Source organism: Camponotus vicinus, unplaced genomic scaffold (assembly GCF_025532165.1).
Source record: "Camponotus vicinus isolate PSW18456_S1 unplaced genomic scaffold, iyCamVici1.0 SCAF_10, whole genome shotgun sequence".
NCBI classification, from domain to species: Eukaryota; Metazoa; Arthropoda; class Insecta; order Hymenoptera; family Formicidae; genus Camponotus; species Camponotus vicinus.
The window spans coordinates 1829260-1848694 of NW_028141946.1; the positions used below are offsets into that span (position 1 = coordinate 1829260).

At 33.7% G+C, this 19435-nt stretch overlaps 1 protein-coding gene across 11 annotated transcripts in view; it reads left to right on the plus strand.

The window, feature by feature from the left end:
• The window catches only part of LOC145960014 (uncharacterized), a 76183-nt gene that overhangs the window by 8949 nt on the left and 47799 nt on the right, over positions 1–19435 (plus strand). For all 11 annotated transcript variants that reach the window (XM_083079266.1, XM_083079275.1, XM_083079271.1 and 8 more), the window contains one exon: positions 1741–1953. In XM_083079266.1, coding sequence (XP_082935392.1) covers positions 1926–1953 — 28 coding nt within the window. In that variant the 5' untranslated portion in view covers positions 1741–1925. The remainder of the gene's footprint in view (positions 1–1740; positions 1954–19435) is intronic.

Below are 19435 nucleotides of genomic sequence, written 5' to 3' on the forward strand. Positions count from 1 at the left end.
ATTAAATCTTTATAATCTGCGTTGATGTTTTGAATAAGGAAAAAAGTATACATATATAACGCTTTAATCATATCGACGAGCAATAGCGTATCCAACATTTATGAAAAATAGAACAATCCAATACTACATTTTATTATTTTATATTGCATTTGATATAAATTGCAATTTATAACATTTTCCAATTTATAACATTTTTCAATTTATAACATTTTATACCAAAAGTTTATAATTAACATAGCATATATAAAAATTGTAATATTTTATATCGAGTGTAAAATATGATATACGTGGAGTCATACAAAGAACATAAACCGAATATAATGTCTTTTGGCAGAACCGCTTTCCTAAACCGATGTTACAGCTTCGTAAGCGTACTCAGAGATAACCATTTAACAATTGTACTGTGTAATAACTGTAATAACAGACAATAGTATGTTCGTTCCGTAACTTTGATTAAACTTTGTTACAGCAACATGTGTGCGACGCTAAGTTATATCTGTGAACGTGTAATCTCGGTCAATTATTAATTCACGATACTTCTATTAATAGAAAATATTGCTCGCTGCTTGCAGGTGCATACTTATGAATTTATAACGATTTTTCATCCACACTTTCTAACAAAGCATATGTGTTTCAATAATTTCGAATTATTTTCTTAAAAAAAAAATTATAAAAAATTGCGTTAATTTGTGCAAAAATAATTTTTTTATTTCATGATAATTTACATGTAATAAGTTTATTAATATTCATGTAATCATGAATATGGATCATATATTTTCTATATGTGTGCGTATATGTTGTGACAGGAGAACATTATCATCCTAAAAAATATTAATTTTAATTTTTAATTTAAAATACTGACAATTATTTTTATTGAACATAAGAAAATATTTAGATATATCAATTTCTAGATGCAACAAATATTCCCTATTTCTCTTTCTTTCTCCCCCTTTGTAAAAAAAAATTCAGAATTATGATGCGAGCCGAGCATATTGTGAACGGCCATTTTAGCTCTGCTCGTAGTAAAAAGTTGATTCTAACTTCATAAGCGAACAAGAAATTGTCATTACAGGGTTTAACGCTTCAAGCACTGATGAAACTTTTGTTCTCGGTCGCGGTAAAAAACCTTTTCACGTTAGCCGACAACGCTATTGTAGATGTCGAACTTAAAGTTTCGTAGAATAAAATGAGTAGTAACCTACTTTATGTTTACTAAGTAGATAAAATCTCGCGTAAGCAAATCATCTTTATAATTAAAGAAACCTGCTTCTTATCTGTCGCAGAGAACTTTTCAGTGACGCTAAGTTCCTTCGCGCACAAGTGCTGCTACGAAAAACTATTCGAGCTTGTAAAAAAGTAATTATTTTTATTTCATAGAAAATATGCAATTGAATTCGAGTGAATTATTGAATGCGAAATATCACTGTACGAAATCGTTTATAAAACAATCGATGTAACATTCGCGGGTTTTACATCCATCCACCAATCTAACCGTAGGCAGACAATGGTTCAATCGTGTCGGACGTATGAGGGTAGATATAGACAATCAATCACATTGTCTATTTTTACATGAATATTACAGGAACGACTACTGTTCTGGCATTTCCAAAAAGCGGAATGATCGTCAGATCTAAAAATAACTATGATTTGTGTTTTAAATTAAGTAGTTCATTACAATATCGATCAATAAATACGCTTATGTTTAGAGAAAAAAAGGAACGTTCTATTGTGTGTCTTTAGATCATCCATACATCGGTTGCTGGACGATGACGGACTGGCCGTCGTCGCAGTGGAGATGACTACCAGGTTAGTGGCTCGTCCCGAAGACGACGACGACGACGACGAGATCCACGAAGAGGAACGAGACTCGGTTGTGAGCTATCACTGCCACTGATAGAGTTGGCATCCCGTCGCAGCTCACATCGATGCCGACCATCATATCCACGAAACGAGGTACGAAATACCTTGCTATTACAAAATATCGTGAGTCTTCTGCGCACACATACATAAATTGTCTGCAGACTTATCTTCTTTTATATTTTTTTGAAAAAAAGATAAAAAAGGACGAATTCAGGTCCATCAAATCAATTACATAAAGTGCTATGTTGAATTCTTCTCTCGTGAAAATTATGTACAAGAGTAATGAAACGGTAGAAATTAAATCGCTGTTATATTATTGAGTCACGATTGTAGAAAAAAAAATTTTGCAGCGAATTGTGGAATTTCAGTGGAATTTAAAACTGCTCTCGAAATCTACATTAGAATGGAATTGCTTATCGCGAAATCTACATTAGAATCGTGATATCAAAACATGCTGCTAGCTGAAAAAGTTTTTTAATTAGAGATAAAGAGAAAGATATATAGCGCGCGCACACAAGATAAAATCGTTGGAATAGTGACGGAGCAAGTATGTTACTGGAACGATATTGGCCGATTCGTTATCTTCCATCACTCTGTTCCCGATTCCATTTCGCGGCTAACATAGCTAACGTAACAAAAGGGGTCTTTCGTCATTGTGTACACACTATATTTAATCATATGGTTGTTTTATCGATAATCCCCGATTTTTTCGCGCTTCGAAAAAACTCAGTACATGTTCGTGAATCATAACGAGAATTTTACAAATTTGAAATAGACATTAATAAATATTAATAAATATTAATCACAAAATATTGCAAAAAATACACATGCACAAGTCTTACAATATAGCGAGAAATCCGCGATTTATTCGCTCAGAAGTTCTCTTTGTTGAGCGAGGAGAAACCGCATATGGTAAAATCTAATGCGAAAGTGAAATGTCGGTGCTTTTACATCTGAATAAACGTAGACGTTATCTGTACCTTGTGCCAAAAATAGTTTGACATTAACGTTTACCGCTCTTTTAACCAAAATTTAATGGGTCGCGATAGAAGGGAAGAGATGGTCGGTTTTAATGGAAAAGCTGTCGGAAAGTATCCTTGTTTATCATGATTATGAAAGAGATAATCTCTGAATCATCAAAAATATATTTGTCTCCTATTAATCATATTTAAGCATTTAACGCGAAAGAGAAGTAGCAGTTCATATTTTTAGCCGTCTTATGATATATTGTGTCCCTCATAATTCTCTATTAAATACCAACCCTCGCTTTTATTCTTATTTATAATCGGTTATTTTAAAAAGCTCGGAATGATATTTTGTTAAACGTGGTGCGTTCAGTTTCCTTGAAATCCTCATTACACAGATCGAATCATCTACTCGAAGAAACAATCTGCCTCAATTTTGTCAACAGAAAAGAGATAGATCGCGATATTGTCAGTGGAGAACATCGGAAAATGTAGAAAGAAGGAAAGCTAGAGATCAACGTCGAGGCGGAGATACTTAGGACTCATTGTTCTTCTAGTAGTTGCCATGCATATTGTCTCGATAGATGTGCCTGGAGTTTCCACTATCCGCCATTTGTCCCCTTTCGCCTTTATTCACCGTGGCTGTTCTCGTGGGAAGGTGTCCAGTATGATCCCTTAACGGTGCTTTATCCTCGCTCCGACGCGATCTCCTCTTGAACTTTGATATTTATATCTTCTTGTCGCTGTTACTGCAATGATTGACACGGATGATAGTGATAATGACTCTAAAACATATCTACGGGTGAATCCTGCTCGCATCGAATGAGATTTGACAGGAGATCGAAGGGGAGACAACGATTGGAGGAATATGTTTTGTCAATTTTGCAAACGACTTAAAGCGTACTCTTGTTTCTTCAGGGTGTCCTCTGAAAATTGAGATCTGATCTGATCAGGTATCGCGCGAATACGTTGACACTTCAACGATCCAAAGAATTTAGAGGGATAAACGCGTGCTTGTGTATCCCGCAATCTCGACACTGAAATTCCTCGTCGTAAATGCCTTCGAATACTGATTTCTTCGTGTTCTCACGAGCGGAGTAGCTTTTCTCCACGCGGGCTTGCGTGTTCATCCATGTTCCATTTGTCTCCCCCCCAAGTATCGATCGTCGAACGACGCTCCGTATATTGAAACGCCGCGTACCCACGACAGGGTAGATACCTGTGGAATTGACAGTGCAAAAAGCTCCTTTCGGATCTCAAGTTTGGCACGTGGAGAGGTTTGCAAATTCGGCGCCTCGAACAGCACGAGCGAATATCCGTTGTATGCAAATCGGCAGTCCGCATGGCAAACGCACTTGCAGGCGAGTTTCGCATACGAATTAGCGAAAAACGATTTCTATTACGCTCCACACACGGATACTATGGGCGCAAAATTTAATATTTGCATGTACCAGATACATGCGAATGTATGAATGAACGAAAAGGTATTTATCGAAATCGAGCGGTTGTTTATTTGTTTAATGTAACAAATAACGAACGCAGACATTACAATATGTGTTTTGCATGTCTGCAAGCTTTTTATTTTTTTTTTCATTTTTCCTTTTAATTTTATTTCTATCTTATTACTATATTTTTCAATTCAAGCTTTTGCAAAATTTTGCAAAATTTTGCAAAATTTTCGAGGCTTTATATTATCTTTCATATATCTCATAATATTTTGTATATTTTATATAATATTAAAATAAATTGTATATTAAAAAGGATACTTATGATATTGTGAAAATGAAATAATACATTTTAATCAATATTTTAATACGGAATTATAAAGCGCGATTAGAAAACAAAGAAGTATTAGTATGAAATTTGCGTGACACGAACATTAATATTGCCTTTAATTTGTATGCAACTATAAATTGGATTTGTTCTGCGGGAATGATGTCCATTAAGGAAGCATTAACAAGGGCGTGACTAAGGCATAATACCATTATCAATGCATTTTAATCTACTTACATATTTTTAAACCCCCGCCGGCTTTCGTTAAAGTGCACGTATAAATATTGGAACGTATACACGCCAGTTTATCTATAAATAAAATCACTGAACACAAAACCAATTATAGGTGCAATAATGTTTTTACATCAGACTAGCAGCGAGGCCGGATGTCAATAAATTATCGCGTATTCTACCCAGTGCGCATCAACGAATCCGATAAATTTACACCAAGGAAAAAAGTGGAAGTACGACAGAACTCCTATTGTCTTCAACAGATAGATTATAGTTTGAATTTTCCGATCTTGCCGCGAGGTCATGTTTACTCTGTCTATTGATCGCGGGATATTGCAAATAGGGTATGTAATCTACTTATGAAATCTATGAAGTTGTAGAAGCACATAGACTTCTCGAACTTATCCTAGTCTCCGAACTCGAGTAAAGACGCAGTTAGCCATTTTTATCTGAGATCAGAAGAGAAAGAAATATCTAATTTAAACGTATCTTTGTGCGATATGAGTTGCTTATACGAGTAAAAAATTAAATCTACCCTCCAGAACGATGCGAGATTTGATCAAAATGGCCAAGCTAAGAGAAATGAGAAAATAGAAAGTAATATAATATCAAGTAGACAAAAAGAGAGAGAAAGCAAAACGAGTATGTCTGTATCTATGTTCAATTAGATAATTTTAATTTACGGTGATATACAACATTATCGAAACAATTAGAAAACGTTGTCATCGCGATGTTAAAGAAGAAGCTATTGAAATCATTTTGACTATGCTATGGGAGGTCCAATCAACTTGATATCGATTAATGAAATTTGTGGCGAAACAATATTACTAAACCGAATATTAAAATCGTTTCTCGATAATATTTTCCACAGTGAAATTCATGAGTTTTCTTTCATCGCGCTCATCGATCATATTGCTCAGCTGTCTACGAAATTAACAGAGTCAGCAATTACGTAAAACGTTCTCTAGCATAGATCAGAGTCGGAAAATTCCGTGGAATAACGAAACCAGCGAGAAGAGTTCATTCTGCCCATCTACCTATTCGTCTGGGAATGCCTGGAATTCGACGTCTCAATTATACAGAGAGCGAGAAAACTTTTGAAATCTCACCTCGGTCTTTTAAGAATCATCGCATTTGCGATATTTTTTAATGCCGGGTATCTCTTTCAACGGGCGTGTATTTCTCCTTTTGAGAGAGCAATCTCGCGTGTGTATTTTGGAGTATAATCAATAATCTTTTCGGATTAAACTCACGCCGTGCCTCGCGCGCGCGATTCATTCCCTTGCAAATCTTTAAATCTCGAGTACTGAATCATGCTGTGAATGATATCTCAATTTTAAGAACGAAATGTTCGCGTCGCAAGTGGAACTTTCTCAGTATCATTTCAGAGCCATATGCGGCTCTCTCGTTTACGTAAATTGCGCGTCTCAATTCCCACTTGATTTCTTTTTATGACCAATCTTGCAACCAGAGAAACGTACTCGAGTACCTCTCTTCATCCGTTTGCGGGTCTGCGACGATTAATGGGTTCTACGATGGGATAAGCACTCTCTTCGATGCATCTCTATTTTTTTTTCATAGAACATCACTCGATCACATGCAGCTGCGGTTATATAGAGATTTGCGTTTATCTTTTTGCTCGTCGAAATAATCGACATAACGGAAGCACCGCAATTTCGCACAATTATCCAATGAACCTGAAATTTAGTCCATATGAAACATACGTTCGCATTTACTGTTTTGTATGAATTAATATCTCGTATGATACATTAATATCTCTAATATAATATTATTATATAACTTGTACACACAGCTTTCTATATTTTAAAAGAGATTAAAAAATAATATAACGTGAAACGAGAAACGCGAGATGTAATAAAGTAAAAAAAGGAATCTATTTTTAATCTTATATCTAAACAAAGAGTATGCTTTTATTATTTTTTGCACATTTTAAAACTCGATTGGACTTTGAATTCCCAAAATAGAAGCTTTAAATATAGAATAAATGTATGCAATTGTTGGACTGTCCATACTTGGAGAATGGGACGTAGGACAACAATACCTGCGAGTTAGCTTTACCAGTCGGTATTTTGCGATATTGGTTTCCGACTCACAACCCTCTAGTAGGATTATATAAACAAAGAAATCTCGTTTTCGTAAATTAAAGTCGCCACATGTCACATTCAACTTGATGAAAGTTATGAAAGGTAAAGAGAAAATTGTTTAAAAATAAGAGACTTGAATGTAATTCTCGAAGATAACAAGAAGAGATGACGGTTAAGATCTCATCGTCAACAGGGAATCAAATACGGCTCGGCTTTCTCAACGGGAAGAAGCGAGCTAGGAAATCTGATAAAGGAAATAAACTAAGAGGCTTCAGGTGCATCGGATCGTTAAAAGGAAACCGAAAAATGTTCCTCGCCGACGGGCACGCGACAGTAAGATCGACGAGGCGTGAAATTCGTCGATAATGGACCGGGAAACTCGTCCTGCTCCTCTACACACGATGTCGTCAAACGGATTTACCAAAAATCCTGCTTCCAAAAAGAGCAAGCCAACAGTAGAATAAAAAAGATGTTGCTTCAGTTGTCAAGTGGAACGACGTGTTAAACGATCCGTAATTTTTACGCCATTTTTCAAATGTTGCTACTGCGAACCAATTTTCGATAACTACAATCGAATTATCATCATCTAATTGGGAAATTTTTTAATATGTCAGCTATATCTTCCTGCATAATACTAAATAAATATAAATACTATATCATCGAATCATGTGAATGATAGAGCTTTAAAGAGAAATAGGTTGCTAAAAATCGAATCATATTTCTGAATTAGTTATTATATTTTATAAATTTTTAAAACACGATTTTTTTGAGCCACAATAATTATCAATATCTATTTTATTTCGAATATTTATTAAACATTCTTGATTATTCTGATAAAAGGTGTCTTAATTATTGGGGTCCCTCTCTGTTGGAGAAATTCCTTTAGCCTACCGCGAAGTTATTTAAAGTTGCCAAACTTCTCGACTTAATTATCGCGTTATAACTTTCAATTAATATTGCTCATGGAGGAACCTCGGCCTCTTATACACGCGTAAAATCTCTTCACATCAAAACAAGCGCAAAAGTTAAAATATATAATCCAAATATTTGTGTAAAGACTATTATAACTTTGACGTTATAGCGCAAGAATAATTATCGGAGATATTTTTGATGGAGAAAATGGAATGGGAACTTGAAGTTTTAATTTTACTTTAGTTTAATTTCTTTAGTTTAATTTCTAGTCGAATCTTTTACGAGGTTCTCCATTATTCTGCAACGTAGATTTATTCATAAAAGAATATGATTGTCGCGACATGAACACTTTTTCTTTCTTCGAAAAATAGCGAAAAAACAATCATTAAATCGCGGCGCAAAAGTTATCGGAATCGTACCAAATTTGTCACTGTCGAATCAGGTCGGGTAGGAATTCAGGAAACGAGATTTCGATTGTTTGTCGACTGCGCGTTGTGACAATCACAATTAAGGTTTACGATAGAGCTTACTTCATCATCCATATTCGTTTTATTGACAATATTGGGAATATTGATCAAATTTGATGCACGTTACGGGAAATGCAGCAATCTATTAATCACGTTAACTTTACACAGACAGTGAGTACCATAAACTGAAACTAAGCCGCTTAATTGTAAACAAATGTATATTCGCGCGCAGAATTAAACATAGGTAATTCATATCCTTGTTTGTACAATGCCAAACTTGCGTGTTGAAGTTCATTAGCATCAAAGATGGTTATTATATATATATTCAAAAATTAATATATATTTAAAAAAAAATAATAATTTTCATTTTCATCTCGTATATTATGCAGTTATATAAAAGAATTTATTGGAAATAAAATTATTGAAATAAAAATATGTATCTATAAAAATTATATGATCGAATATGTTAAAATCAGAAATTGTCATACATCGTGTTAATTCGCCTTTCAAAACAAAATTGTTGGAACCTTTAAATTATACAATTATTATTGATGCTTGAATTCGCGCATATGGAATTTAAATTCTATTTAATTCACACTTGATGTAAATATTCATTTTAAAAAATATTACGACATTGTCCTGTTTTTAAAGACTAATATACAAAGAAATGTTCCGAATATTTTTTTTTTTCAAATTTTATCACCCGAGCGGGATTTCAGGGCATTTCCTGATGATCGTATGTATAGTCCAAAGTAAAAACTAAAACAGAAATTCGATCCGAGCACGCATCAGCTGTCGAATTAAAATGTTATAGCGATATTAACGCGCTATTAGATACCGTGTGTCAATATTATTTTTAGCAGTCGAGGCATCGTTAAATTTTAAACGAGTAAACTCGCTTCTAGCTCGTCGCAATTTGCGATAATAATTAGAGGCGCAAAAAATACTATGTAAATAATTTTATATAATATAATAGCTATAACGCAGATTTATAAGATAATTACATGTGAAGAATCTTGTAGCTCTAAAGCTAGAATTGCAGGAAATTGTTGAAAAAACTCTTATCCTAACTCTTGTTCAGTTTCCGGGCATGAAATGCGAACTGAGAGTCACTGAGGCTTTTAAATCAGCCCTCTTCTCTCCCCATGCGTTGTTTAGTTGCTCGTCTCCGGCCAGATAAGCCATGTTAAAAATAAACCGCCATACCCCTGGCTCTTCTACTTCGCGAAGATCTTCGTCTGGCCACTACAATGCTTTTCTCAATCGCTATGTCGTTCTTCCTTATTCTCATTCGCATCATCTTTCCCTTATGATCTCTTTTTCACTCTCCTTTTTCTCTCCCTCATTGATTTCTCTCTTCTTTATTCTCAGTCTTGGAAGAAATGTCAGTGGAACGCGAGAGCATAGTCTACCAAAGATATCTTTTCATAGAATTTGATAGAGCGCAAGATAGTGGCGGTTTGATGGATAAGCATTACGGTAGCAAGATTCAATGTCGGCTCAAATATGATTTAGGATGGGAAAATGATAACGCGGTACGGTACAGAGAGAAAGATAGACGAATGGTTTCCCCGTTTCTGTATAAATCCCTTAAGGATATTTGAGGTAGCGAGCACAGAGTCAAGAGTAACTCGATATGTGATGACATTAATTTAGCTAATTTGTAGGACGACCTGCGAAATTTTCGAATTAAATACATACCGCAAATGTGAACATTACATATGGAATTTCAACGACTCCGATGTATATGGGACCTTAATATATTGATATTAAATACAGATAAATAGACTTGCGTATCTCCTATTTACGAGCTTGCTTAATTCAAGTCGGATGCTGCACTAAAGATTAAATCGAGAAAAGTTAAGATAAACTAAACGGTAGAAGCATATACAATACTGAAGTAACAAGTGAATGGAAATTTATTAAGAGCGAAGAAATAAATGTAATCAAATAAGAAAGCAAGTAGGAGATTTATCCGTTAGGCTGGTGAATAATAATGTACCCATTATTATTAAATCAGTATAGCTATATTAGATACAATGCCACGCTGAGAAAAATAAGCTCTAACCAGAAAGTACATTATTGAGTCTTCTGCAGTGCAGTCTATCTTTTTCTTATTGTTCTCTTTCTCTCATTACTTGCATTATTCCCAACAGCAGCCCGAATAGAAGAAATTCTACTCCTACGAGGTCGATTCTGATTCTCGCAGATGAGCCTTTAAATAAATTAGCCACGAGCATTGGCTTTAACACAGGATTCTCTTGTTCAGATTTTTCATTTTCCAAAACTTTACAAATATGATTTCCTTCCCGATTTTATTATAAAATTTTCAGGATAGTATCTAAACATATTGAGCAGATATATTAATATATATTAATTATAGAATACATACAGATGAAACGAAATTAATAATATAATATTTCCCAAACGTTCAGCCAATTTGTGAAGGATTAGTTGTTTAAATAATAATTTAAATATATGATAATAATCAAATAACCGAGATGATGTAGCAGACTATGTCACATGGTATTTTCCACGCTTGTGATAGTGTTTAATAGGTCATGTTAATTAGAGGCATACTAACGGATATAAATTAGCGATTGCATGAATACTCCTCTCTTTCTCTCTCTTTCTCTTCTCTTCTCTTCTCTTCTCTCCTATCTACTATACTTTAATTTTATTTTAAAATGAATTGTTCCAAAAGGTTTTAATCGATATGTGCTCCATTTTGATGCTCATTCTATTACCCATATCATCGTTATGTGAGAGAGAGAGAGAGAGAGGGAAAGAAAGAGAGGGAATACAATTGTAAAATTTTATTAAAATTTTAATTTGCAGTTATAAAAGTAGGAAAATGTCGTTAATTTCGTTTAACACAGATTATTCAAGATTATGAGAGAATACAAAATGAGTAGATAATATATATGATAATATTATATATGATAATATTAATTAATTATCAACGTACGTTTGTATTACAAATATTTTTAGCAGTAATTATTAATTCTTGTATATCTAATATTTAGTAAAGAATACTCCTCGGAATTTTATTTGTACAGCAATGATCGTTTATATATATATATATATATATATATATATATATATATATATATATATATATATATACTCCTGGACAAAATTAACGCATAATTTTTTTTCACTTTTTCTTTAAAATTTTTCGTTAAAATTTAAATATCAGCTTTTAAAGAAAAAGTGAAAAAAAAATTATGCGTTAATTTTGTCCAGAAGTATATATGTATATATATTTATATTTATATATTTATATATACGCAGAGAAAAAATCTAATATATATTCATTTTACATCTCTTTAAAACGGTGCAATCTCGCAGAAATATTAGCTTTCTCAAAGAAATATTAGCAGGTAGAAAATATTAGAGTATTCCTTTATCTTGCCTTGTATTTCGCTTCTTTTTCTCGCCTCATCAAGAGCCACTCAATTCTTTTCATGTCGGCCGTTGCAATAAGCCGTCTTAAAGCTCACTTCGGGGTTCTCCTCTTAAATCCATCGCGCAATGAAAGGAGTATAGGGAACAAGGAATATAAGAACAAGAAGGCAATAGAATCGGCCGGACCCAATGACCGTTCCCGAACGTATTAATGCACAATGACGGAATGGGAGTAAGTCTATGACCAAAACGAGAAAAAAGTCCGTCAACAAAATGACATCGTTCTTCCATCCTTCCAAGGTGACCCAGAAAGTCATTTGAATTTAACCTGGACTTACAATAAATAGCAAACTTGGTCGACAAGCGGAATGGACGTAGATTAACCGCGCTTTTGTACCGCTTTGGATCGATATAGTTACAATGAAACAGAAAGGCTAATGGATTTGACATGAATTTTTTTTCGTTTGATACTTCGCAAATGGAATTTCATTTCAATCCAGGGAGAATCTCGCGCAATAATCGACATTTCGAAAGCAATTCGAAAATTACATTCTTCTTCTTCTTCTTTCTTCGTCTTGTTCACGTTGATTAATCTTGATTTTAGATAAGTTTCGAAGGCTAAAACCATATATTAAGCAACATAGGCATTTCAACAAACAGTTAGACGATTATGATAGTAATTGTTTTTATAGGGAAAATAAAAAACTAGAAGGATCATTTTGACAGATGAATTTTGAAGAAACTCAAACACATCATATGGTGGGGAGATGTTTAAATTATTTTGAAGAGCAAGCAGAAGGGAGGGACGATGAACAAGAAGAAGAGGACAGTGAGCGATCGCAACCAAAACTTTGTATTTGATCGCTATTCATACATATCGCACACATACTATTTGTTTTTTCTTTATATAAAATTTATTCGCGAGGATGGTCATATGCAAAGTAACCTACGGTTTCGTGTCCTACAAAATGTAGTGGTATGTCAATTTATTTGCTCGAACATGATTGGCCGCAGCCAGTCCGAAAGTAGTCCGCCGTGTCAAAACTTTCGAGTTTAATATACGAGTTTCTTCGCCTTCCAACCATCATCGTCGGCCTCTTCGGACGATAACACCAACTATATCTCGTTCTACTCGGGTTCGCTCCTGGTCTTAAATCGTTTTACCACTTGAACTACAAGGCTTTCCCCGGCGTTTAACCGCAGTACGGATCCGAAATGGACCAAGACGATTATCATTCCTTGCCGATATGCTAGTCGTGGGGATTCTCAACTTCGAAATTGTTTGTTCGACGAACTTTTCTATTACCGAGTTCATGACCGTCAAGCACTTTCAACCGAACTTTCTATGTTTCAGAAATTTCTTTTAATTACGCTGGCTTTTTGCGTAAATAAGCTAATATAGAAATACATCAAGTTAAGAATCTAGTTTTGCTTCTTTTGAGGTTTGCTGCGAGATATTATCTCATAATGGATCACCTGACTTATCCTCTGTATAGCAGAAGCATGCTACATTCATCACATTCCTCCACCTATTTGCCACTATACAATTTTGATCGATAAGCTTCTCAGACGAACGATATTTTATTTCCCTAGATTATGATGAAATAAATCTTTATTCTTGGAAAATACTGTTATTATTTCTACGGAAAATATTCAACTAAATTTAATCCATTTCCATGAATTTTTTATGATTAGATTCGATCTGATATTTATAGTTTTTTTTACATAATTTTTTGCTGCATAAAATCAAAAGAAACATACACAAGCATAACATTCTCTTTCGTGCAAATAAATTAATTTGTAAATTGTAAAACACAACATGATTAATAAGTAACATATGATCAATTAAATGATTTAATTATATATGATTATAATTATATATGATTTCATGCCTATTTTAATTAAACTTTAAATAAAAGAAAAAATTATCGTTATAACGCTATCAACAACTATTATTATCGCTATTATCGTTGATGTCTGTTTCTTACTGTCCTCTTAAAATCCTAACGATACTATAACAGTTAACGACTTACACTTGTATGAAGATATTTCTCTTTGCGACGATGCGAATAATTTGTACTCATATTTACTCGATAATAACTTTTAGTAAATGCTTTTAGTTTAGGAGTTGATAAAATCACCGATATTTTTTAAAGTATAATAAAAATTTAATGTTTTTATTTTATGACGTAAGATATTTTTATCATATAATATATCTTGTATCTAAAATGTTGCATATCGGTATTATTAATCATTTAAAATTTTATAAAGTCAAATCACAAACATTATATTATGATATTTTTATTTCGATATCGATATTATAATTAATGCATCGTTCTATTTATTTCAATTTTTACATTTCAATTTGACAAATGAATATTCCACTCGGCACTCGATAACGTCGATTTATTTATGTTTACGTCGAATTAATTATGTATACCTATTACGGAGATACTAATGTTCAGTGATAAGTTTTCGTTAATTAATCTACATTGCATCGTCAACTTGCGTAATTGAAATTTAATAAAAGGCGTGTGTAATTATCGATATTACATATAATTTACCCATATAAATAATACGTTAATTAAGTATGATAGTTCAACTGAATATTCCCGAGCTTGGATTGTAATTAATCGATATTACAGCTAAATTTTATTTCCGATATACGTTATAATTTCACGAATATATAAATGCTGCTATTATAATAAGATATTATTTATTTTTTAGTACTTTAGGATTAAGTATGTAGCTGCGACACTATAATATATTAAATAAAAAAGAAATCTGCATAATGCACATTATCTCTGCGACTTTCTCGTGTTATAAGAGTGTGCGTTTTTTGCGCTTCCATAAATCGCGCAAAATTCTCGAATTTACCTGTGTAAACATAATGCGAGGTGCAATGCATTTCTCGCCTTTTTAATGGTACTCTATACACTCGTAACAGTGAAGCTCTTCTGAAGAATAATGATGGTCATGACATTTAGAGAGATTCTTAAGATATAAAATTAAATTTGTTCGAAAAATTGGAAATAAATGTTTTAAATTCTTCGAAACAAAGCTGAGAAATTTGTTAAATATTGTGTCACTAATTGACTTGAAAACGTGCAAAGAATGAATTGTAAAAGGCGCTACAAATAATTTTCCGCCATAATTTCCCAGACGGCTGACAACTAGTTAAAAGGCTAAAAGCCTTTTGTCCCCAGTTTCGTTTAATCCGCAAAAAATTACGGCGCGGACGCAGCTTTGTTTTGTCGCAGCAAAATTATCAGCGCGTGCTTAAATATCATTTCCATATATACTACGTATTTTATGACTCAATGAGATGCAAGCACGTTCACTCCTCCTTTGTTTAATATACATAAAATATTCTAACTAAATTATTGCAGCTTTCAAGTAGCATAAATATGTAACACTTTTAAGGATATAATTAATATAATCAATCTTTATAAATGTTTTGTAATAAAAATATTTTATATATAGGTCTATTTTTTTAAATAATTATTTATCTTTAATGGAAATAGTATATTTTATTTTTTTATTGTGCAGATTGTTAGTATTTGGAATATTTTTTAAAAAAGTTTTTTAATTCAGATAGATTGTGTATGATATCTCGCGTAAAAAAGGAAAAAAATCAATCTCGAGCGAGAAGCGCAAACATTTTTCGTTTTGCAGATATATCTTCAATGTAGATACGTATATGATAGTAGAATCGTGCAAAATGAATTGGCGCCATTCGCATGAACTACAACCGGCTAATGTAACATAAGATCTCTCTTGGGAAACCATTGCCTAAGCTGCTATTTTGGGAGCGGGATCGTTCGGAATTATCGAGAATTTATTCGGACACTTGCAACAAACCAGAAGTTAACCTACCATGAAGCAGAACGATGGGGAAACAAATCGGGCATCGATTTTTCTGTAACGAAAATGTCGAAGGAAGTTGTTGTTTATTGCAAATGTTCAAATGTCAATGTTATATTAATATATAATATAATAAATTATATATTTTTTTTTCTTAACAAACTTCAAATGTTGAATAATATCTGTTCTATGATATATATTTGCATATATTTGCTTGATTCATAAAGACTACTTTTTAATCACTTATAATTATAATTATAATTATAATAGCGTATGTTTGCTAAAGAGAAATCAATTTTAAATTCGCCAGGAAAATTGAAACGAAAATCAAGATCGTGAATTATTGAGTGCCATAATTGCAATTACACGAATCTAATGTAACACACGCGGATTCAACGTCTCATACCGTTGGTATTGCGGTAATTAATTCCTACGAGTTTACCGCCGGGAGGGTCAATACCTGGAAAGCATGAAGTGTGCGAAATTATGGCGATATTGCTGCTCATTTCAAGGTAATTTATCGTCGCTCGCATAGTTTTGAACAGAATGGACCTCGGAATACGAGATGTACACGCGCGAAATATGTTACGCAGAGCGACAGAGAGTCCGGCAAGGGATGAGACGAGGATGCAGAGTTGCGAAAATTAAATTTTATCTCAGTCCGCGAACCAACGATAATTGAATCGACGAGACATTGCCACGTGTGTGTATGTGGGTATACGAGTCGGCTAATGCGTGTGTCTATGTGTGTACAGAAAATCCCAAACAGGAAAACATCAAACGTCAAACCGTACAAAAGCTATACTCGCGACCGTTAATAAATTGTTCCGTCTCGTAACTGGCCCGAGAAACTGCTCGCTAAATCTTTCATGTTTCCCCATGTGAACGTAATACGCATCGCTCAAATAGCGTGCATCTCTCCCGCGGTTTGTTGTTCCATTTAAACAACGGCGCACTCCCATTTTCCGAGAGTGAAATTTATACGTACAAATATTTGCGCAATTGTAGATGTCTCATTTGCAAACCGCGAAATATTTTCGTGCATTTGAAAAAAAGACACTCGTCAATAACTTGCGCGTACAAATTGGAAAGTTTTTGGTGAACAGGGGTATTCTTATTCTTAATTAATTTTAAATTGAATTTGATGCTTTTTTCGCGGACATTTTTCCAATACCAATCTGTACGCTCAGATCTTAACGTTTGAAGTTAAGAACTTGTCGGAAATAATCCCGATAGTTTTCACTGAAAAAAAGTCGATATTTTATGCGGAAACTGTGGAGCTGCATCCCGACATCCAGTGACTCCAAAATATTCCGCATAATCGCCGCATAATCGAGAATGTTTCAAGGATATACCAATATTTATGAAATAGCATCACGTGAGCAGGATGAAGATGGTGACACTGCGGTTGTCGCTTTAATCTTCATGGTGTAATACATTTTTTATCGCCCAGGATAATGTGTGTCAAATATTTTGAAGAGCAAGAATAATATTAAAGAAAAAAAAATATAAATATTTCTTTTTTAATAAAATTGCTATTAATGTTACGGAAGCGAGGGTATTTTTGGGACACAACCGTCCCGCCGACCTATCGGATATTACGTTCTGGGGGATAATCTCTGACGCCGAGTGTGCGAGCTTCCCTTGTTCTTTTTTGCCACTCGAAAGCGCACGCCATCGCACTTGGCAGTGATCCTCGACAAGGATATTTCGCCGCGTGTTTTCCCTCTGAAAACGAAGAAAGAGAGTAGGATCATCTTCCAGGGACGGTTCAACGTCGCCCGCGAGCGAGTGACGGGCCCTCGAGTATAATTAGATGTCCCAGTTTATATACGACGTGGCATGTCATTACGGAATCCGCTCGCTAGCGGCAAATGTATGCCTCCCGTGCGCTATCCAAGCCCCGTGTTCGCACTTCGCTCGATAATAAGCAACCCTGTGTAAAGTAATCGCGCGCGCACGCACGCACATGCACGCACACGCGCGGTTGAAAGTTCACAGGTTATAGGGATATAGCTCGTACGGCCCATTATTATTTTCGATGCATAATATACTTGACGCACTGGCTTCTATTATATCGGTGATGCGTTACACATTACGAAATCTGAGGATCAAAGTTGAGAGACATTGAGGAGAATTGGGAGAAACTTTGATGCTTACAGAGTGTCTTTGATTTAGAAACTTTGATGTTACGGAAAGATGCCCTTAATGAAGTATAATTTATTTCATTAAGTGTAATTACTATTTTTAGAATGTAGTGAATTTTTTATTTATAAAAACGTGGTATATGTATATCTAATAATCTCTTCTTCTCTCTGTTTCTCTCTGATAAAGCGTTTTAAAATAATTTTATCATAATTAAATTATCCGATTTTTGAACACAATTTATGGATATATCACAATGGTTTAATGCAAGCGACATGAACGTAAGATCATGATTTAAATGGCTTACATACATATACGTAGAAATATAATTGAATCTTGTACATATCTCGCGATGCATATTAGGAAAAGTCTCATTTCTTTATTCCTTTACTTTCTTTGAAAGCTGTATAACATTCTATATTCACTTCTTTTTTTCGCGTCATTCTTTTTTTCGTATCTTTTTTATTGCAAACGTTGTTCCGTCGTTCGTACTTTGGCGGAAACGTGCCAAGAATACCTTTATGTCATTCCATCCGCACAGAATGTTCGATGTAATGATCGCCAGAATATTCGAATCTTTTACTTTCTCGTATCCAACCGAAATGATATATTTGTCACATTTGACATTCTCTATTTTTCGCACCAATAAATTATCTTTATATTATTCTATTTTTATTGCATTTCATTACTCTTATAAGGCATTTATTTGTCAAATAATTTTTATTTCTCTCTCTTGTCAAAAATGTGATCTCAGTTTTCTGCTAGCAATATCACGTTTTATTAAATTGTATAATTAATTTAAATCATTTTTGTATAGAAGAAAGATATAACAGTAACGGAATATTTCGACTATGTAACATAGTAATCTACACGTATATATCAAGAAGCTAAATGCAGTATAAGCCGACTTATAAGCATAAATTTTACTTCGGAAATCTTCAGTGCTCTCCTTGAGAGCGGTAAATCCAAATTTTACAAATGACTGCGAACAAAATTCCTTTTTTTTGCTACTTTAAGTACATTTTGGATTGAATAATACAAAATTAAATAATTTTAATTTTTTTAAATAATTTGTCTCAAAGCTACGTAAAATTATTTGCGCCATTGTTGCAGCCAATTTCTCAAATATGATTTTCGCAAATACATATATCAAAAAGTCAGATTATATATAATGAATCTTGTCAGAGGAAGTCCGGCCGGAGGACTCGTGAGACCAATTTCCACGGCACTCGTCTGTTCGTCCTTCACCTGTGGCTCGACGATACCTAAACCGATCATCTATGAAATAACTTTTTGTCATTTTCCTGTCGGACTGCTGCCGATAACCGAAGATGTACATCAAAAAAATTAGATGATATATAGCGCATTTCAAACATCCCTTTTGCAATTCTAATAAAAAATATATATAAAACATACTTAATAAATAAAATCCAATGAATATCCAATCAATTTTTTTTCGAAGAGCATTTTTAGAAACTCATTACACTATTCGTGATTTTTTAATATTATTTTGGGTGGCTGCAATTTATTCAAAATAATCTTTTGCCTTACAATTTTATCTTGTCACGTGACACAAAATGTTTATTTCAATTCCAATTGTAAAACTAATTTGCATTATTTAAATATTTTTTAACGATATATATTTTTTAATGATATTTACTTTTTTAACGATATATATTGAGTACACTTATTGATAAAGATATAA